The sequence below is a fragment of the Penicillium expansum genome, assembly GCF_000769745.1.
Source record: "Penicillium expansum strain MD-8 chromosome Unknown contig3, whole genome shotgun sequence".
In the NCBI taxonomy this organism is placed as follows: domain Eukaryota; kingdom Fungi; phylum Ascomycota; class Eurotiomycetes; order Eurotiales; family Aspergillaceae; genus Penicillium; species Penicillium expansum.
The window spans coordinates 202,578-224,897 of record NW_015971301.1 but is presented as its reverse complement, the minus strand read 5'-3'; the positions used below and the strand labels follow the sequence as shown (position 1 = coordinate 224,897).

At 48.4% G+C, this 22,320-nt stretch overlaps 5 protein-coding genes across 5 annotated transcripts; 2 read left to right on the top strand and 3 right to left on the bottom strand.

The window, feature by feature from the left end:
• Positions 1-228: 228 nt before the first annotated feature.
• Positions 229-1,845, bottom strand: PEX2_000790 (Peptidase M20; the record flags this gene model as incomplete). Its single annotated transcript, XM_016737357.1, has 4 exons — positions 229-406; positions 457-1,610; positions 1,673-1,740; positions 1,794-1,845. The coding sequence occupies 4 exons, from the start codon at positions 1,843-1,845 to the stop codon at positions 229-231; spliced, it is 1,452 nt and encodes a 483-aa protein (XP_016599072.1).
• A 1,098-nt stretch (positions 1,846-2,943) lies between these two features.
• Positions 2,944-4,050, top strand: PEX2_000780 (SNF2-like protein; the record flags this gene model as incomplete). The annotated part of the gene is made up of 1 exon (XM_016737356.1): positions 2,944-4,050. One exon carries the CDS (start codon positions 2,944-2,946, stop codon positions 4,048-4,050), a length of 1,107 nt encoding a protein of 368 aa, XP_016599071.1.
• A 5,166-nt stretch (positions 4,051-9,216) lies between these two features.
• pksP (polyketide synthase alb1) lies at positions 9,217-15,880 on the top strand (the record flags this gene model as incomplete). Its single annotated transcript, XM_016737355.1, has 5 exons — positions 9,217-9,503; positions 9,574-9,865; positions 9,929-13,351; positions 13,408-14,163; positions 14,222-15,880. 5 exons carry the CDS (start codon positions 9,217-9,219, stop codon positions 15,878-15,880), a joined length of 6,417 nt encoding a protein of 2,138 aa, XP_016599070.1.
• Positions 15,881-16,608: 728 nt separating this feature from the next.
• PEX2_000760 (uncharacterized protein) lies at positions 16,609-20,299 on the bottom strand (the record flags this gene model as incomplete). The annotated part of the gene is made up of 5 exons (XM_016737354.1): positions 16,609-17,550; positions 17,603-18,394; positions 18,450-19,177; positions 19,228-19,993; positions 20,084-20,299. The coding sequence occupies 5 exons, from the start codon at positions 20,297-20,299 to the stop codon at positions 16,609-16,611; spliced, it is 3,444 nt and encodes a 1,147-aa protein (XP_016599069.1).
• Positions 20,300-20,706: 407 nt separating this feature from the next.
• On the bottom strand, positions 20,707-22,219 carry PEX2_000750 (putative flavin dependent monooxygenase; the record flags this gene model as incomplete). The annotated part of the gene is made up of 2 exons (XM_016737353.1): positions 20,707-22,093; positions 22,149-22,219. The coding sequence occupies 2 exons, from the start codon at positions 22,217-22,219 to the stop codon at positions 20,707-20,709; spliced, it is 1,458 nt and encodes a 485-aa protein (XP_016599068.1).
• Between the last annotated feature and the right edge of the window lie 101 nt (positions 22,220-22,320).

Below are 22,320 nucleotides of genomic sequence, written 5' to 3'. Positions count from 1 at the left end.
AGGCGCCCAGGGAGAGAATGATCGTTTTCGTTGTCACCACCTACCTCTGCCTACATGATATCTCTACACAAAGGCAAATGGTAGTTCTTCAAAACAAGAATATCTAGTTTTCAAATATAGCTTAACAGAGAAGCCATAGATAGTCATGATATCATGCATCCAAATGAATTGGTTTCAATTCGCCCATTCTATCACTATCTGGTGCAAAACAAGTATGGAATGCACCTGCTAAATCTTCCCAGCAAAGAAATGCCAGTAGGCACCAAACAGCTTCGTTCCCTCGATGTAGTTTCTTCTGTCGATTTTCTCGTTGGGCCCATGAGGTCCGTCATCCGACGCACCCATCGGGAGCAACAGAAGACTCTTTTTGTCCAGAATATTCTGGAGATACAATGCAACACCGATACTTCGAAGATCAGTAAACAATCTCAATCGGCCTTTTGAGTTGAAACTCACCTTCCACCCTCTCGAGTGTAGTCTGGATCAGTCTTGTAAACCTCGTTGGTAGCTTTGGCAGCCGCTGTGAAATTGGGATCCTCGTAGTTGGCCCTCCAGAATGGAACGTGTTCGGGGAAAACCCCTATGCTGATTTGACATTTACTGCCAAGCTTTTTGAATTCATCTTGGAGATACTTTGTCACCGTGTCATTGACGGTTTGGCTGTCCATGTTTGGCACGGTTCTGATGGAGAACGCGCCTGTCACTTTGCTCGGGATTGCCGTGCCTGGGTCGTCGCTTGCATCCGCCCCGTTGATTCCGTGGATCGAGAGCGATGGATATCTCCACCGGTGCATCATGATGTCAATTGGGTCCTGGTAGAGCGGCACTTTTGTATCGCCGATTGCGTCGGTGAAATCCTTCAACGTGAAACGGACTTTCTTGTACAGTTCCTTCTCTTTTTCGGTGAGCGGTTCTACCTGGTCATTGATGCCAAGTATCAGAATCTGCCCCTCGTTATTGACTAATTTCGAAAAAAGACTAAACAGGTCTGTCATAGGCTCGGCAACAGCACCTCCATAGATGCCGCTATGAAGCTGCTTGGGGGCGCCCGTGATGGCGACCCTGAAGTAGTTGATGCCTCGAAGCCCATAGGTCAGACATGGGCATTTGGCGGTGTTCCAGTAATTGTCGGCAATAACACCTCCGTCCACGTCTTTGAAGAGATCATTGCCATATTTCTCAAGAAAAGCAGTGAATCCCTCCGACGAGCTTTCTTCCATGCCTTCAAAGCAGAAGATGAGATTGACAGGAATTTCAACTCCGGCATTCTTGTGGGCTTCAATCGCATTGAGCCATCCCAGAACCGGTCCCTTGTCATCAGTAGAGCCCCGTCCGTATAGTCGCTCCCCATTAGGGCCTTGGACTCTGGTAAGCTGAAAGGCCGGGTACGACCAACCGGTCAACTCTGGCTGAACATCATAGTGGCCATATATGAGAAGGGTTTTCTTGTCATTTGAAGCGCTGGTTCTCGGGGGGTACCAGGCCACAAGAATCGGGGGCAGATCGAGGTCTGGGTCTGTTGGGTTCTTTTTCTTTTGCTTGCCCATGCAATATGGTTGCACTTCGGCACCGAAATTTTTGCCCAGCTCTTCCTCCAGGAACTTTTCCATCTGGAAAGGATGTCAACTTTCGATAATGCATATCCGTATCTGCTGAGCCATTGATTACTTACCTTCACGACATCTGGGCGCTTATTTGCCTCACTTGAAATCGACTCGTGGGAAATAGCCGTAGCCAGTCCTAAATTCGGTGTGGGATACAAACTCAAATATCAAGCAAATAGAGTCACTTACGTTTGTCAATAAATTCGGCATCTGCGAGCTTATCGACTCTGAGAAGATGCATGTTAGTGAACAATGCGACATCATTTGGAATTAGCTTGGAGCACAAACTGAGCATAAAATTTGTTCAAGTCTTCAGACATGATTACTCAAGGTAGAAAGATAGTCACTGTGATGCTCAGATAGATAGCAATGTAGGATACTGGGTTAGAGACAAACTCGAGGACCTTGAGAATTGACGGCACCTATATATATGTATACCTCTGCCTGGGCGGTACAGTCTGGAGCTCTCTGCCCGTTGGAGATACTCTTCTGCTAATTACTAAACCCCTTACAAACTGTAGTATTACGCGAAATGGGGTAGTGTTACAGTTACCTTCTGCATTCAGGGTGCAGCTACTATGCGTTGCTTTGGTACAATAAGCATAAGTGGGCGATCCATGAAAGATCATGTCTGGTAGAATGAAGTCTTTGCGTCACTTCGATTTGGGTACATGCTATTCGCCTGCTCCCTGCTGCTGCGCTGCAGAGATGGCGTATCCAACATTAAGAGCTGACTACCCGTAAGGGTCATCGATGCTCTGGATCCTTCCGAATGAATACCTCCCACCCATACATAGGAAATGCAAGCAAAGACTGAGTTGGCTTTGCATGCTTAAAACGCAGGAGAGACGAAATAATGAGGGGACAGCATCAATGCAGATGTGCCCTGTTTTTGTCCTTTGCAAAGGCCAGACAGTCGAAATTTAATTAGCTGTTAGTGTAAATGTGATCCACATGTTAGCTCAGTCGAGTTTGAGTTGTCGTGTGCATGTAATCTGCGCGTCATGTATGTACTTATGTCGTGCAGATTCGCCTTTGAAATTGTCCAACGCAGGTTCTGAAGTTTTGAACGTGATGAGATGTGACTTGCATAGTATTGGCTAAAAACATATACCTAGTAGGTAAACAGAAAGTAAATTAATTAGACAAAAATTAAGGATCAATTGTTTTGTTTTCTTTTAACGAAAGTGTGCCTTAAGGCTAGTAGTTTGTAGATACATCTAATGTTTTATATAAGTATTATTATATCTCTAGAAAACTAACTAGCTCTCTGTAACTCGATCGCATGTATAACACTGAGTAGACTTACTTTACCATTAATAAACCTCATTCTAAGCCTATGCTCAGATGCGATAGCGGAAGGTCAGGAACACCCGAGTCTGGTACACCTACGAGTGGAACAATAATACTATCTAAAGAGCCAACAGCATATCAGGTGGACGAAGATGGTAACCTAAAAAACCGTTGCTCTAAGCCCACACGCAAGGAGTTTGACCCAATGCCGCTTGATACCACCGCTGCAGAAGCTATGGTTGATGAAGATCTATCCGAACCTGATGACACAGTGAAACTGTTACCCTCCGACGAGTCTAGTCTGACAGGTCCCCCACAAACCCCCCCTCACGACAGCGACCAATCCTATGATGAAGCTACCTCTGGCGGTGCGAGGACCCCTCCTCCCGTCGTTATCGAGGCAGCTGTTTCTGAAATCGGCAAGCTCCAAGAACAAGAGGTTGATCCGCCCTTGACTAAAAGGTCCCAATCGCAAAAGCGCCGCTTGTTCCGATCCTATCTAACTGCATCCTTCTGCCGTATAATCTGCGATGAGGGCCACCGTCTTAAGACTATCTACTCGCGCCAGCACCAGTCTGTCGCCCTCCTGAACCTGGATTCCACCTGGTGTATCACAGTTACACCGATGTGGAATCGTGCGTTAGATTACTGCGGCTATCTTGCGTTGCTATGGAAGAAGAAGTTTGCACTCCCTGTAGATAGTACAGCAAAGTACCCTCCTGGTACCGATCCTTCCCCGGCTACTATGACCGACCCATTGGATCCCTATATCTGGTGGTCGGCATATGGTAAACTTACTTTGGAGGGACAGCCGTATTACCTATTAGATCCCCGAGGTCTGGTGGTTCTCGCCCGTCGCGGAAAACTGTCTGCTGTCAATGGGTTCCTCGCGCTTCCGGTTGTCCTCCGCCTTAGCAGCCTGATGCGTGAGGCCGGCAATCAAATAATCGGGCCCAACGGTACCACTGTGGTCATTGGAGACGACATTCCACGCCTCCATGTGTCGACTGTAAAGCTTCGGAACACTCGCTTCACCCAAGGTATCCACAACCGCGTCTTAACCTTCTCATCGAGTCCCTCTATGGCCCTCCAAGTAATACCTCAGCCGCAAATGCTCCGTCGGCTGCATCGGCGGACAATCCCGCAATCATGAATTGGGCGACGTTCCGAATGCTGTGTCACCTTGCTGTCTCGCCTAGCGTTCCGCAAAGCCCAACCAGTAGTCGGCTATGGGCCTAACCTTCGAAGCCCAACCCAACCCACAGCCCATTTGTGGGGGCCCATAAGGCCCCCATCCAAGCCTATTAAGGGGGGTTTACCCGGCATCTTATAATCGCTATACAATATTAGATTCTAACCCTTTTACTAGTTATATAGATTTTAAATTCTGGGTTTATAATAGTAATAGTTATATAATATATTTTAAATTTTAAAAAAAATCTGATTAAGAGAGGTTGAGATACTAGAAAAATGTATTATTTTAATATTTTAATACTCGATATATATCTAGGATCTAGACGGGAGTACTACTACTTTCTAAGTAAACTTCTATAATTTATAAATTATCTAAATAACGCGCTTTCTCGCGTTTTAAACGTGATATAAAGAGATAACCAGTAATTAATTCTAAATAATTTAAACCAATAAAATATCACCTTTAGAATAAGGCTTAGAAACGGGGTTAAAACGAAGGGTAACTTCAAAATCCCTAAACGGGGGTTCAACTTCTGAATTCTCGGCATGTTTGTACTGTTTGGGGCCCATTGGGCCCCCATTAAAGCCTAGTGGGCTTTTATCCCGGGCCCAAAGCCCAGCATTCGCGGGTTGGGTTGGGCTGAGCTATGGGCTTTATGGGCTTTGCGGAGCTCTGGTCTCCCCCAAACTCGACTGCTTCCTCCGACGGTCCCCATCGAGAGTTCTCTTGGCTGATGTCGCTCGTTTCAACGAGCGCGGCGACGATAATGGGTTTGGGCTTTTCTGGTCTCGCACTACTGAGGACCCCTCAGCCTCTGTCCCTACGAATCGCGTTGCAATGGCTCGCTACCTCGCTCACTAGAGCCCCCGACTCCGCTATCTTCTGCACATCCTTGTCCAGCAAGGTGTGTTCGACTCCGTCAGCTCCCAACCACGCTTCTCATTTTCTGCCATTGGCCTCTGACATTGTGGGTTGTGCAAATGTTCCTCAGCACTCTCCCGCTTGACTTTGTGGTGATCCGTGCCGGCATGCCTACAAATCTCCGTTCCAATGCGATTGCTCGCTTCAATGACTCCAGCTCATTCACACAACTGTGGAGCAACTGGTCTCAATATGCATTCGCAGCGCAGCAGAATTATCCTCATGGAGTCCGCGCTGAATCACAACTCACTCTTTCAGACCATTGGGCGGATCCACCGCCTCGGCCAACGCGAGGATCAGCGTACATGGATACTCTTTATGGACCACATCTTTCAGAGATATATGGAATTCAACAATACCACAAAGGTCCTCCCGCAGATTTCTACACAATACCACCCCTTCCTAGAGCAACAGGTCTCACCGTCAGTCGATAATCGTGATGAGACCATTGAGCGACTCGCCAATCAGCTGCTGAACCACAAAGACCTAGGTCTGAAGGGTAAGAGCAAGAGTGGCCGGCAGTTCTCCCTGCGTAGCTCCAATAAACGGCTGGCAAGCGATACCACCTCCCCGGGTCCCTCGAGCCACAAACGGGCAACTAACCACCTAGCCTCCCCATCTTCGTTATCGACCCGAGGATCAAATAAAAGTGATTTGACAAGGCTTTATATGAATATCGGTAAGATATACTCAAATTAACAGAATGTTGAAGTTTTGTATAAAATCTTTATGTGGTGTTTTTTGATATGATTCTCACGCTTTATATCAATTCATTAGACATGACGTTGGCGTCAAAGCCATTCAATATATTCTGTATTACTACTCTCATTTATCATCTAGGAGGCTCGATCTTGATAAAGATGGATGTTATGAATTTTGAATACTGTGTAACTTTTGTATGAGTACGCCATACAAAATGTACCTATTTTCAAAATGTATCGTTGATAGGGGATTATCATTGACCGGGGCACACCAACACCAGCATGGTGTGTTGGGCGCTTGGCACGGTTATGTATCACAAACACCCCCAAGCTTTACTTAGGACCTTAGTCCGGACTGTTAGTATATCACTTGTCGCATATTTCATGAACCCTTTCTTTACCTGCGTACATATTCCAGATGAGTGATCGTTGACTAACCGAAGTTCTACGTTGACCCTTTTCACTGTGGCTACTCCCCACAATAAAATATGTCTTAAACAATTTTATCCTCAGTTCAGACTGTAAACCTGTAGAGAAGTGAGTTCCTTGGAGACCTAATAATATCGCGATCCATGCACACTCCCCCATGATAAAATCGCTTCGAGTGACCAATCAAAGGCAGAATTAATTTGAATGCAATTTGAGCTGCTAAATTATTTACATTATACGTTGTGCGACTTGAAAACTTGGAAAATTGGATGATCAATGCTATTTTGCACTAGGCTGCCGGATCTGGAGACTTTCACATTCTCGCGGTGGTCACGGAATCTCCAGCCACGCAAAAACAGTTTACTGTTTCCGGACCACCCAACGACACCCCTTGCTTCGAATTGGATGTTGACCAGAAACCCCACTTATCAGGCTTTCGGGAGACTTTCAGCCCGGGTCAACTCATCTCGAAATGGAAAGTTGTAGGAAGCCAAAACTTCCCCGGCCACCTTTGACATTTCCGGGCGAGCATGCAGACTGCTCAATCATTTTTTCTGTCAAAATATGAAAATATGTTTACAGGTATCAAGTACTTCTTCTGGGTTCACTAAAATGAAATGCAGGGGTTCTGAGCACACAAACCCGTCTCTGCCCTACGCGAGTTACAGTCGAAATACATCGGCTTCCGTCGTTGCCCTGGAAAACAGGGCCATCAAGAATTACCTTGATGTCACTATCCCCCAGACCGCTGATCAGCTTGTCAAACCCACCATTTACTTGAGCTTGTCTTACACATGGGTAAGTTACTTTAGGGAGTGGCTTGTATAATGTGATGGCTAACTGGGGAGATCCGATTCTTTGCGACATCAACGCAAAGAACCACTTGGAGCCGCAGGTTATCATCCGAATTAAGAACGGGACCTGGGTCAATCTGTTACTCCAGTTTGGTAAAATGCCCAATAGCCCTGTTACCAAAGCCCCTCATATGATGCACAAGCACTCCAACAAGAGTTTCGTTCTTGGTGTTGGTCCTGGCATCTTCAATTTGTCTAGTGCCGAGGAAGCTTACGTTAGGCGCCTTGGGTTCTCCCAATTGCACAGCCCCTGAATGAGAGATACTTTCGGTACTGATGGACCCAAGGGACTAAGATGGATGATGGTGAGGTACTAGGTTGTCAGTCCTAGACCATTACTTTCCACTGCCATATCTATACTCATATGGCCAATGGAATAGCCGTGGCTCTATTGGAAAGTATTGATGTATGGCCTTGGATCCCTGATGGTGTGGACGAGAGCCCCCAGCCCCAGACTCCTAGCTAGGGTCAATTGCAAACTGACTGCTGGTCCACACGTTGCTCGGGCAACGCGCAGTCCCCAGTTTGATATCATACCAGCATGCTACTCCATGGAGGCAAGCATATAGACTCCCCAGCTGTAGACGGGATGTCTGAAGTTGTTTAACGCTGGGGATGCGAGCTCGATTGCGAGGATGTGGGTATCATTGGTGACCCTGGGTGGTCTCCTCATGCCTGCTGAATGTAGGAAGCGCCTCGCTCCGCCTGTTGATCTGGCTTCGTAGGTGACTGTGTTCTGGGGTCATGTTAGTACTAATACCTTTGTGTTTTCTTTTATCCAGCCATACACAAAGATAGCGGCTATAGCTACATAGGATTCGACTAAGGTTTGATTTATTTGTTTACATTGTTTCTCTCCTTTTTCATACAACACAGTCCGCTTGCGGTCATTTATTGCGGAAGCTCGGGCCGTCGCCAATGAATGATCTGGGTCCACTCGATCGATCGATTGTTGAGAACATTTGGGTCGCCATGGGGCGATCGTCCGATGAAGAGCCACGTGTGTGATCGATGGCTCATTCCAGATTACCGATCTAGTGGCTGATATCGAAGACATTGTACACATTTTATTTTAATATCTTATTGATCGCCTAGATGTCACCGGAAAAATGGGAGCGCAATCTTCTAGGCTGCGACCATCTGAAACAAAACTTGATGTCTCAGAAAAGCATGTTATAAAGTTGAAGTCATGACGTATGGAAAACACTACGATGATGCCTTCAGACGATCTACATTTTTTACTGAATTTGCAAGATATCTGCAATTATTGTTGATAATCAGTTTCTTGCATTCGAATCATGTATTCTACATCTTGACGACTTTATGTTGTGAAAGGGGGCTCCGATATAGTTAAGATACCCTTCATATAGCTTTTAGAATTATAGGCAAATAAGCCTCCTTAAACCCTTCCATAGAAACTTGATACATTATTTGATGGCTGATCTGCGTAGGGCAAGTCATGTCACGTGACACATGGATGCAGCGGCTGTAACCTTCCGAATGCAGCGACTTCAGAATTGCAACTTCATTGTAACTTTTGTTCACAAAGACTGTATTGTCTATGATGCTACTGCACTATCGCAGATTTGCCACGGGTAGTCCGGCTTACATGCCATTTCAAATCTTCATTATTCGAGTTATTGCCTGTTTTATCCGCAAACAGCATTCGGGCATCCGGGAATTATCATCGGTTTGCCGGTATCTTTAGTAATTCAAGCTGATGATTCAGAATCCAATAGGATTATCCAGGGAACGAAGCTCTCAGTTCGGTCCAGCCCATCTCCACCTACGCTCTGCTCAGACGGACATACCGAACTCTTAGAGGCATTGTGGAATATACTGCCGTAACGGTACCATTGGTCCATTTTAGGTCGGTCATATACACATCAATACCAGAAATACCAAACTATAGGCTTCCCCTGAATACTGGAGAATGAGCCGCAGGATTATATTTTTCGTAATTCTAGCTGGGTTACCATACCATAGAATCCTGATTCACGAAAAAAAATATGGGACCCAAATGCTTCCGCTTCCTATTTAGATTCTGCCAAGACAATTGAAAGCCAGTCTATTACAATGTTCGACCACTGACCCACTAGATGGAAAATGTTCCCGTCACATCCTCTATAAAGTATGATATCCGTCAATTTGCGCCGGACGTGAACTTTTCTTCTTTCTCCATATATTTCTCAACCCGTTAATTTGTCATCGGGGAGATTATGGAAGGCCCCAGTCATGTGTATCTCTTCGGAGACCAGACTGCGGATTTCGACTCGGGTCTTCGTCGCCTATTGCATGCTAAGAATGACTCGCTGCTGGCGGCATTCTTCCAAAAGTCTTACTATGCGCTACGCAAGGAAATTACGTCTCTTCCGCCATCCGAGCGTCAGGGATTCCCCCGTTTTACTAGTATCGTTGATCTTCTCGCGAGGTTCAAAGAGTCAGGGCCGAACCCAGCTCTAGAGAGCGCATTGACAACGATTCACCAACTGGGATGCTTCATTCAGTAAGCATATTACCGATCTTCTCGTAGAGAAGCGATGTTTGAAACCAAATTTGCTGACAAAATCTGTTAGCTACTATGGCGATTTGGGCCATGCCTATCCGTCTGCTGATGAGAGCTGCATCATTGGTCTTTGCACAGGTCAGCTCGCATCTGCAGCTGTGAGCTCTTCGAGAACCATCGGAGAGCTCATATCAGCTGGTATTGAGACCGTGGTTCTTGCCTTGAGACTCGGAATGTGTGTTTTGAAAGTACAAGAGCTCATAGAACCAAGCAAATCCGCAACACCGAGCTGGTCTGTCCTAATTTCTGGCATGCACGAGCCCGAGGCTGAGAATTTGATTCAACAGTACGCGAAGAAGAATGTAAGTGTCTTCCTCAGAAAATTGGCTCATAGTTAAAATGGATCATCATTAATATCTTCAAAGGCTTTGCCCCGCGTTTCTCAGCCATATATCAGCGCAGTTAGCCCTAACGGACTTACGATCAGTGGTCCTCCGACTTTCCTGAGCCGTTTCATTGAGGACAGTGTCTCAAAGGAGCACAAACCCACACGGGTTCCAATCCACGGCCCCTATCATGCCTCGCATCTGTATGATGACAGGGATATTAACCGTATTTTGGAATCTTGGCCCACCGAACAGTTCATGACCTTTGTGCCTCAGATCCCCGTGATTTCGAGTGAAACAGGCAAGGAATTCCAAGCCGAGAGCCTTGAGCAGCTCTTGAGATTGTCTCTTCAGGAGATTCTGCAAAGACAGCTTTGCTGGGACAAGGTCATTGAATCTTGCCAGGAAACCTTGGAACTCGCCACAACATGCACTCTGTTCCCAATTTCCAGCACTGCAACCCAGAGTCTATTCAACTCATTGAAAAAGGCTGGAGTCTCTAATCTTGAGGTTGATAGCACAATCGGTGATGTCCAAAAGGATTCTGAGGGAGATAACCGGACCGGCCGTGCTGAGCAGTCCAAGATTGCAATCATTGGTCTTTCAGGAAGATTCCCAGAGTCCCCTGACACTGAAGCATTCTGGGATCTTTTGAAAAAAGGACTGGACGTTCACCGCGAGGTCCCCCCAGAGCGATGGGATGTTAAGGCTCACGTCGACAAGGATGGAAAGATAAGAAACACCAGCCAAGTTCAATATGGATGCTGGTATAACGACGCGGGGATGTTTGATCCTCGATTCTTCAATATGTCTCCCCGCGAAGCGCTTCAAGCAGACCCTGCTCAGCGTTTGGCACTTCTTACTGCTTATGAGGCTTTGGAAATGGCAGGGTTCATCCCTGATAGTACTCCCTCTACGCAGAAGAACCGCGTGGGTGTTTTCTATGGAATGACCAGTGATGACTATCGTGAGGTCAACAGTGGCCAGGACATTGACACCTACTTCATCCCCGGTGGTAACCGCGCTTTTACTCCTGGTCGCATCAACTACTACTTCAAGTTTAGCGGCCCTAGTGTTAGCGTAGACACAGCGTGCTCCTCAAGTCTTGCGGCAATTCATGTCGCCTGTAATTCCTTGTGGAGGAATGAATGTGATTCTGCCGTGGCTGGTGGCGTCAATATCCTGACAAACCCTGACAATCATGCTGGTCTCGACCGTGGGCACTTCCTCTCAAGGACCGGAAACTGTACCACCTTTGACGATGGGGCTGATGGCTATTGCAGAGCAGATGGAATTGGCTCCATTGTCATCAAGAGACTCGAAGATGCCCAGGCAGATAACGATCCGATCTACGGCATCATTGGAGGAGCTTACACCAACCACTCAGCGGAGGCTGTGTCAATTACTCGGCCGCATGTGGGAGCACAGTCCTTCATCTTTGACAAGCTTCTCAACGAATCCAACAGCGATCCAAAGGAGATCAGCTATATCGAGATGCATGGAACAGGCACCCAGGCAGGTGATGCAGTGGAGATGCAGTCTGTTCTCGACGTCTTCGCTCCTGACTACCGTCGCGGGCCCGCTCAATCCCTTCACCTCGGTTCAGCAAAGTCAAACGTTGGCCACGGAGAGTCTGCATCTGGCGTCACAGCTCTGATAAAGGTCTTGATGATGATGCAGAAGAACATGATCCCGCCTCACTGTGGCATTAAGACCAAGATCAACCACAACTTCCCAACAGACTTCCCCCAGCGCAACGTTCACATTGCTTCTGAGCCTACCCCATGGAACAGGCCAAATGGCGGCAAACGAAAGACTTTCGTCAACAATTTCTCGGCCGCCGGTGGCAATACTGCTCTGATGGTCGAGGACGGTCCTCTCGATGAGGAGAATGTGGAAGACCCCCGGTCTGCCCACCCTGTGCTTGTCTCCGCTCGGTCTCAGTCTGCGCTGAAGAACAACATATCCGCTCTCGTGCAGTACATCGACAAAAACAAGAACTTGTTCAATTCCAACGAGGCTAGCCTTCTTGCCAATCTGTCTTACACAACTACGGCGAGGCGCATTCACCATCCCTTCAGAGTTGCTGTCACTGGATCGACTCTGGATGAAGTGAGGAGTGGATTGGCCCCTATTGTCAACCGAGACAGCATCAGCCCGGCCCCTGCCAATGCACCTGGCATCGGCTTTGTCTTTACCGGACAGGGTGCTCAGTACACAGGCATGGGACGCCAGTTGTTTGAGAGTTGCTCCCAATTCCGCGCCCACATCGAACACTTGAATTGTATTGGTCAGAGTCAGGGCTTCCCATCCATTTTGTCCCTGGTCGATGGAAGTGTGCCAATTGAAGAGCATAGCCCCGTCGTTACCCAGCTAGGAACCACTTGTGTGCAGATGGCATTAACCAAGTACTGGATGTCTTTGGGTATTTCCCCTGCCTTTGTCATCGGACATAGCCTCGGCGAGTTTGCTGCGCTAAATGCTTCCGGTGTCTTGACAACAAGTGACACCATCTACCTTGCCGGGCGCCGAGCCCAACTCCTCACCGAGCAAATCAAGGTCGGAACGCACGCTATGCTTGCTGTCAAGTCGTCAGTAGCACAGGTCAAGCAGTTCCTTGATGATGCTACCGAGGTGGCCTGTATCAATGCGCCCAGCGAGACTGTTATCAGTGGCGCCCGCGAGAAAATTGATGAGCTTGCACAAACTCTTACTAACGAAGGTTTCAAGGCTACCAAGCTGAATGTACCATTTGCTTTCCATTCGGCTCAAGTTGAACCTATTCTCGAGAGCCTTTCTGAGATTGGCAAGGGCGTCAATTTCAATGCACCCTCTATTCCATTCGTATCTGCCCTTCTTGGAGATGTCATCAACGAGAGCAACAGCGAGTTGCTTGGTCCCAACTACCTCACCCGTCACTGCCGGGAGACTGTCAATTTCTTGGGGGCTCTGGAAGCTACCCGACACTCCAACTTGATGAACGATAAGACAATCTGGATTGAGATTGGCTCTCACCCCGTCTGCTCCGGAATGGTCAAGGCAACCTTCGGTCCTCAGGCAACTACTGTGGCATCTCTCCGTCGCCAGGAAGACACATGGAAGGTTCTCTCTGCCAGTGTTTCGGCTCTATATATGGCTGGAATTGAGCTTCGATGGAAGGAGTATCACCAGGATTTTACTGCCGGACACAAAGTTCTCCCACTTCCTTCCTACAAGTGGGATCTCAAGAACTACTGGATCCCTTACACGAACAACTTCTGTCTGCTCAAGGGTGCACCGGCGGTACCAGTGGCCGAGGCTGCACCAGTCGCGGTGTTCCTGTCATCAGCAGCCCAGAGAGTTCTGGAGACGAGTGGTGATAATTCGTCAGCATCTATCGTCATTGAGAATGACATTGCCGATCCCGAGCTCAATCGTGTCATCGCAGGCCACAAAGTGAACGGTGCCTGTCTTACTCCATCGGTATGCATATCCCTCAAGTTCTTACTTAAATATTCTTTTTGCTAATCGGAATCTAGTCCTTGTACGCCGATATTGCACAAACACTCGGTGAATATCTGGTTCAGAACTACAAGCCCGAGTGGAAAGATCGCGGCTTTGATATTTGCAACATGATGGTCCCTAAGCCACTTATTGCGAAGGGAGGCAAGCAACTTTTCCGCGTCTCAGCCACTGCAAACTGGGCCGAAGAAAGTGCCAAGGTGCAGGTGTGGTCAGTGACCCCAGAGGGAAAGAAGATTCTTGACCATGCCAGCTGCAACATCAAGTTCTTTGATCCCAGTCCTTACGAGCTCGAGTGGAAGCGCAGCTCTTACCTCATCAAGCGAAGCATTGAACATCTCCAAGAGAGCACGATATCCGGCCAGGCTCATCGCATGAAGCGAGGAATGGTCTACAAGCTCTTTGCTTCTCTAGTCGACTATGACGATAACTACAAATCTATGCGTGAAGTTATCCTTGACAGTGAGCAACACGAGGCTACTGCTGTGGTCAAGTTCGAGGCCCCGCCGGGCAACTTCCATCGCAATCCATTCTGGATTGACAGCATTGGTCACTTGTCTGGCTTCATTATGAATGCTAGTGATAATACAGATTCGAAGAACCAAGTGTTCGTCAATCATGGATGGGACTCGATGAGGTGCTTGAAAAAGTTCGACCCTAGCGTGACATACCGCACCTATGTCAGGATGCAGCCCTGGAAAGACTCTATCTGGGCTGGTGATGTCTATATGTTTGACGGAGACGACGTCGTTGCTGTGTATGGTGGTGTTAAGGTATGTTGAACAACCGTCCCACTATTCTCGAATAGAACACTAACAAAATGCAATATAGTTCCAAGGTCTCGCACGCAAGATCCTCGACATGGCTCTTCCTCCCGGTGGAGCCTCGGCACCAAAGCCGGCCGCCAAGCGTGTTCCTGCTCCCATCAATGTCCAGAAGGCAAAGCCTAGTGTTACCAAAAAGGCTTCCCCTTCGCCAAAGTCTGGATTGCCTAGTATGGCTACGCGTGCTCTTGCAATCCTCGCTGAAGAGGTTGGACTTGCGGCATCTGAGATGACTGACGATCTTAACTTCGCTGATTACGGAGTTGACTCTCTGCTCTCGCTTACTGTCACTGGGCGATACCGCGAGGATATGGGACTTGACCTTGACTCCACTGTCTTCGTCGATAGTCCAACTGTCAAAGACTTTAAGCATCTCCTAGCTCAAATGGGCCCTGGTGAAAGCAGTGATGGGTCAAGCAGCGAAGGTGACATGTCCTCAGCTGCATCTTCAACCGACCTATCGTCTCCAAACACCAGTGGCCTGCCAACCCCTGCAAATGAGAAGTCGATGACACACGGATTGCAGGGGCAAAATGACAGCATGAGGCAGATTGCCTCGATCTTGGCCGAGGAAATCGGTGTTGATTCTGAGGAGCTCCTTGGCGATGCGAACCTTGGTGAAATGGGTCTGGACTCATTGATGTCGCTCACAGTTCTCGGTAAGATCCGTGAAGACCTCGATCTTGATCTCCCGGGAGAGTTCTTCATTGAGAACCAAACACTCGATGATATCGAGACTACTCTGGACCTGAAGCCCAAGCTCGCTCCCGCTGAGCCAATCAGACTCCCCGAACAAATCCCTGTTGAAGCCCCGGTGGTCGCTCACAGCACTGCCACCCAGCACCCACCGGCCACTTCGATCCTCCTGCAAGGAAACCCAAAGACCGCGACTCAGAGTTTGTTTTTGTTCCCTGATGGCTCCGGCTCTGCTACCTCCTATGCTACCATCCCTGGAATTTCTCCCGATGTGTGCGTCTATGGACTGAACTGCCCATACATGCGTACTCCCGAGAACCTCAAGTTCAGCCTGGACGAGCTCACAGCTCCTTACGTTGCTGAGATCCGGCGCCGCCAGCCCACTGGTCCTTACAACTTCGGTGGCTGGTCCGCCGGTGGTATCTGTGCCTACGACGCCGCGCGCAAATTGATTTTCGAGGAAGGCGAGCGAGTTGAGCGTCTCCTCCTCCTGGACTCGCCCTTCCCCATTGGACTGGAGAAGCTACCTCCCCGTCTTTACAGCTTCTTCGACACGATCGGACTGTTTGGTGAGGGCAAAGCTCCTCCACCTAAATGGCTCCTACCTCATTTCCTGGCCTTCATCGACTCCTTGGACGCTTACAAGGCTGTTCCTTTCCCTTACGAAGACCCCAAGCACGCCGACAAGCTCCCCAAGACCTTTATGGTCTGGGCCAAGGATGGTGTCTGCTCCAAGCCAGGTGATGCCCGCCCTGCACCAGCTGCGGATGGTAGCGCCGATCCTCGTGAGATGCTCTGGTTGTTGAACAACCGCACTGATCTCGGTCCGAATGGCTGGGATACCCTTGTCGGACCAAAGCATGTTGGCGGCATCACCGTTATGGAGGATGCCAATCATTTCACTATGACTCGTGGTCAGAAGGCCAAGGAGCTGGCTAGATTCATTGCTAACTCAATGGCTTCGGCTTGAACGTATTGCATTTTGACATGTCTATTTCCAGGAGATTTGGACATCGACCCTTTTCTCTTCTACTCATCTGTCCATCTTGTATGCTGCTGTCCAGGACCATGTTCTTTCTTTCCTCTCCTGTTTTATTATTTCAGTGTATACATAATCCATAATTTGTGGTCCTGTGCTACATTTGGGTTATAATTTAATTACCGAATACGAAATCCAGATTGATCTTTTTATATTTGGAAGCGTTGTTTGTATTTTGAAAAGCATTGATTGAATGACTAGAACAAATCCAACACTGTGAACGGCTTGTAGCCATGACAGGCTGGGAAGACTTGCTGCCTAGAAATCGAACAAAAACACTAAAATATCTGTCATTGGAGCTGGGGCGAAAAGAACTACCACGAAAATCGAATGAAGCAGCAGCAGGTTTTTGATGATGACACAAGACTCAGATACTGTTGCACCCGAGACCCGCTTTATTCTTCGGAAAGGAAAATCGCTCGTGGGTAAACGGGACAGTCGCAATGAATGAAACGCCTGGAATATGCAATGTCGTAATGAGCGGATGAAAGGAATCAAGATCTAGCTAATGTGATTGTGAAATGCTTCGCAAAGAGGATATGTCCTATCTATGTATCGTGTGTAGACGTCATAGATTGGCTGGTGTGACAAAAACGCGACAAGAACACGACGAATGGTATGAAGACGTGGGGAAGCATGGCGAAGGTTGAGTAATTGTCTCAGAAAGGCATCTCTGAGCTGTATCGTAGGGCACTGCCCCTACCACCAAGACCGCCATTACCGTTACCATTATGACCAATCCCGGGGCTGGTCGGACGGCTGCTGGCCCATTTGGGGCTTCGTGGCTGAGTGCTAGTCGAGCGAGTTGATGGACGATTCTTCCGGATTTCACGAAGCTCATCTTCCTTCCTGCGTAGGAATTCATCGCGCGTAGCGAGAGTTAATTCTAGCTCTTCAATTCGAGCTAGATGACGAGCCGACTCGTCCTTCATGTGCAGCTCGCGAAGTTGGACGGCATTGCTTTCGGCCTTGCGCTTTAGTTTCTCATTCTCAGCAGACAAATGACGATTCTCTGTGCCAGACTGAGCGGCTGCCGTAGACGCAGTTTGATATTGCTCTCGGGTGTACTCGGATTGGTTTTTCTCGAACTCAGCCTTGCGTTCAAGGTTCGAATTTTCTTTGGCCAGGCGGCGGATTTCCTCGCGTGCGGTCTCCAGTTCAGCGGAACTGCCACCGCCATTTTTAAGTGCTTGTCTGGCTTCATCGAGCTCGCGCTTTAGCTCTGCGCGTTCTTCTTTTAAACTAGAGATAGTCTCTTTTTGTTTCTCAACGCGCTGTTCCAGTGACGGCTTGGTTTCAGTCACGCGATCGCGCTCTTGGCGAGTTGCATGGAGTTCATTTGTCCGACTCTCGTAACGGTGTTGCAGAACACCCAGTGCCTTCTCCATTTCTTGGAATCGAGAATTTGCCTCAGCAAGCTCAGCCTGCAACTGGGCCTTTTCACTTGCATAAATGTGTTTCATCTGGATGAGGTTCTTCTCTAGTGACTGTAAATCGCGGTCCAAAGTTTGACTGGGAGGCTTAGTTGACTCGGTGAGCTGGCTGTTCTCTTGGGTACCGACCCGTGCGCGCTTCGAGGAGTGTTCCTCTGGTTCCTCATCCTGCCCCGAAGTGTTAGTTGAATCCAGATGCATCAACATGCGGGATACTTACCAGTGTGCGTTTCTGGGCTGGCGGCATCGCGTCGTCGGATGAAGGGCTGTAGCACTCCAACTCTTCAAGGGATACAAGATTCAAAGGTTCAATGGTAGGCAATGGCCAGCCAGCAACACTATCCAAGAGGTATCCAAGAATCTCTTCGGCATCTTCATGTACGCCGAGGGCATCATCTTGAAGATCACCGACCTCGTCATGGAGACGGGCAATGTAGTGCACAAGTAACCGTAATCGATCAGGCTCCGGTGAGTCAGGCAAGCAACGTTCGATATGCTCACTTGTGTTGGCGACAAGAAACCAGATAACAGGAAGCAAGTTCCCGTTTCGGGCATAGGTCGTTCGTAGGTGCTGCATGGACGGGCTTTTGGGTCTGAAATACGAATCCAACGCGAAAATAGCAGATGGCGGCTTGTAGAGCTCACGGGCGGTCTCACTGGAATGAATTCCAAAGCTGAGCGACCCCTTGGCTAGGGAAACCTCCAAGGTGCTGCCCATCTCTCCACGGGGTCGGGTGTATGTAAAACCCTTCCCTTGGAGATAACGCTCAACAACTGCCTGTTTTTTCTCGTCTTGAACAGCAAGAATCAGATGGAGCTCGTTTGTACCTACAATCTCCATGAGGTGACCAAGTAGCAGAAACTTTGCACTAGAGTATTCGGCCCAGGATGCCTCTTTCGCAAGGTCGGGATCGGCGTCTTTCAAATGGTCGGAGATGTTCAGGTCTGGATGAGTTGAAACATTACTCAATCGCCGGATGACCTCCCGCATATGTGAATGTAAAACCTCTCGCTGTGTATACGATGTAAGTAATACGAATTATATTCACGAAAGACTTTCGACTTACCTCAGGCTCTGAAATCTGAGTATTCGACTGAAAGCTGTCGAAAAATTGGCGTATGCTTGTAGCTGCATCTGATAGCACTCGCTCGTAGTCATCTTTCACACGAGAATCCATCGGAAGGGTGACGGCAAACTCAGATGGCCCAAGGTGGACTGATCCGGGCGCAACCTCATCATCCATGCCTGTGACGGTTAACGCGCTGGGGTGAATAGTTTGGAGTGAAGGTTGGCTCAAATGGCCTCCGTGAGCTAGTTCTGATGGGGGTAGTAAAGGTTCAGAATGGCCGTGGTGGACTGCAGTGTGTGAATGGGAAAATGAATCTGTGTCAGGTCTAACACTAAGCGGTGCAGTTGTGTCGGGGACAGACAAAGGGATCGAAGCTTCAATATCCCCTACAGAAGACGGAGTTTCAACGGCGTTAGCTGGTCGCGATAGATCAGATTGATTCTCTTGGCTGAGTTGGGCCCAGGCATTCTGCATCTTCTCTGTCGGAGTGGACCCTGGCAATTGACTGTATCGGTCCACAGTGGCATCGGAGAGAGAATGATCTGATAGCTTGGGCTCTTTGTCTTCCATGATTTCGGTAGATCGTTCTTGTTCCACAATATTAGAAAATGATAGCACTGGTCGAGTGGAACCTTCAGAGCCGAGGCTTTCTGGGTGCTGTGACAGGTGATGAAAAACAGTCTCTGGAATTGAGCTCAGATAGGTTGACTGGGCGAACTCGCAGTCTGTGGAGATGTGAGCACAATGTAAAACTTGACGTTGCGTGTGACACTACCTCTGGCGATGGGGCCACACAAGAGAAGATGTTGAGAAGTCAAATTGTTGTGAGATAGAGTATTGTCAAGAGGAAAAGAGCCGAGGCACAAGGAATCAGCTCCTGAACCTGGTGGCTGAGCAGGCGTCTCAGCTATTTCGGAGACCTTGGAGCTCAGTCCAAGACCCGGTGTGTTCGGATACGAGAATTCAAACGCGTTGTTGATTTCCCCAGAGTACTGTCGATATGATGAGCAGCTATCAACCGAATCGCCCTTTAAGTCACAAGTCGGATCGGGCTGCTGCGTATTGACGTCGTCCCACTCACCTGGTTGCAGGTCTTCGGGTGGAATAGATGACTCGGGGATATATTCAAAAAGCGTGGCGTCCGGCTGAGAGCGAGTGCTTGTGGATAGAGCAGCTAGGGGCGGGGAACAGTCAGAGAGAGATTGGGATGGAGAGGCGGTCCCGTAAAAGCAGCCCGAGGCTTTAATGTACTGAGACTGAAGAGAGTCTATTATCTCTGAAAGGCCCTCTTGTCGCACAAATAACGATGAGGAAGCTCTTGGACGATTATCGGAGTGAGCGTCGCTCTCGTCGTCGAAGGATGTGCTGTAGCGGTCCTCTAGGCCTATGTTTGCTTCTGAGGATGAGGAAGAGACCTCGATGATACTGGGTGATTGAGTAACCCTCTCGCGCGTAGATCTCCAATCTAGCTCGTTTGATCGCCGAGCTTTCCGCTTGTTCCAGACCTGTATAGCAAGCTCACTCGCGTTCTCTTTGGGTTCCTAAACAAGGAAGGCAAGCGCATTGTTAGTCCAGGCTCAGCAAGTATTTCCTTGATGCCTTCTATGTCTAGACATGGCACGAAAACTCACCCAAGTTGGATCGTAAGGACCCTCCCAATCAATAAGATATTCGGTGTCTGTTTCACGCAGGATACACTTTATAGGCCACTCCTGGTCGTCCGAGTCACTACCGTCACTGCTTTCACTGCTATCGCTAATAACCACAATTGCAGCTGGAAGCCGGTCAGTATTCTTTCTGTGGTGACTATCGAGATTCGGCGGGTGAGGCTGCTCCCGAAACAACATGTGCGGGCGATTGGTGTCGGGGAGATGTTGGATAACATGACGGGGGTGAAATGAGAGTGTAGGGTCAATACTCAAGTTAAGCTCCTACGAGCTGCATTGATCCAAGACACATACAATTTTCAATTCTGGGAAACATCTAACACTTTCCCAAACAATGCGAAGGTATATGAAAGAGGGTAAACGCACGGCGCGACGGACGGACGGATAGTGAGCCCGCTTCACGTGATAACGCTTATCGGCTGTAGATCTACAATGTTTGAGAATATTAACATGACATGTTGGTCAAATTGTTATAAGCTTATGTGTCTATAAAAATTCAAAGATGCAAAATTGTTGTATTTCTAATGGATTTGAATCACCGTTAACGCTGTAGGTACTGGTTGAGAAATGACCTTGTGCCATAATAATCAGTTTTCATCTTGTTGCTTCTTCCACTCTTCAAAGCTGAAACCAAGCTCTGCTAGATTCTTGATCTCGCTCCGCTCGTCGCCTCGCTTTACAAAAGCGCGCCTGATGTCTGGGAAATTGGCCCGCATCCATCTTTCCTCCTCGCCCCACCAAGTACCAAGTTTGCCTTGTCCGTTGTTAGATAGCCCAGCTCGTGGCTCGGCCTTTTCCGCCCAGTCGTAGAGGAAATTGAGGTAGTCAGCATCCATGGGAAACGGAAGCAGGTGGAACTTCTTTCCATCTCCTTTAGCGTCAATTTCAGAATCCTCCCATGCTTTCATCTCATCTTTTGGTGGAAGTGTAAGCCGCGCGGACCACACACGAGAGAAGAGAGCAGCGTGGTTCTCAGCCATGGGGAATGGAATAACCCGCTGCGAAAGCACGGGGAAGACCAGAGTGGGGTGGTCTATGTAGAATAACTGCTGGTAGACATTCATTGTTCGCCAGCCATGGGTCACAGCCGGTGGGTTGAGTGAAGACAGGAAAGGATATGAATAGAAATAGCCGGTGCAGAAAACGATGGCGTCAATGTGTTCTTCAATGTGACCATCCGCAAATTTTACACCTCTCTCATAGGCTGTCGGAGGAAGAAACTCGACTATCTCCGGGCAGATGATTGTATCGCCATTTGGGGGTGCAGCCAAGTATGATTCAGATTGTTGGGAGACCAAAAGTTTGCCTTGGCTTACTTCATTGATCTGGGCACCAATGTCAAGCCCCGAGGCAGAACTTCCTACCACAACCACCTTCTTTCCTTGGAAAGGTTCTGGAGAGTTATAAAACTTGGAATGAGATATCACACCGGGGTGTGACGCATCCCATGCTTGAATTCCTGAGATATCAGGTATATAAGGGACCGTGAAATGGCCACTTGCAACCACCACAGCATCATAGGTATGGGTTGTGTCGATGCCAGTTGGAAGACTCTTTGTTGTTAGACTCCAGGTGCTTAGGGTCTCATCCTGGAGTTTCACTTCTAAGACTTGTGTCTCAAATTGAATGAGGCCTTTGATATCTTCGGCATATTTCTCGAGGTATTGCTTCACTGTCCAGTGTTTAGGAAAGAGCTGGGATTCCGATGGGAAAGCCTGATCCGAATAACGCATTAACTCTTTGGGGATGTTGGTTTCCAGTCTATCGTATAGCGGAGACACGAATGTTGCCTCACGCCCCTCAGTATGATCGATCCATATCGGCTTCTCGACTGGCTCATGAGGGGTTAAATGTGGGACAGGTATTGACATCCCCTTTTTAGAGGAACTTGGAGTGTAATTCCAGACTCCTCCCACGGAGTTTCTTTGCTCGAATACCTTAATTTCATCGAAACATTTCTCGGCGAGTAGATATCTGAGTCGGTTAGCATCATGCCATGTTGCGGATGAGTAGTAACAACCCCGCTTACTTGACTGCAGCAAGTCCAGAGGGCCCTGCACCGATGACAGCTACTCGACGAATAGGATTTGTGATTGGCATGCTTCCGGCGGTCTTCAGAGTTAAGGGTATTCTGTGTGGGTAGAAATGAGAGTTGGGTTGGGAGACGGAAGTGCCCTCGGAAGATGCCTAGCGCTTTCGCC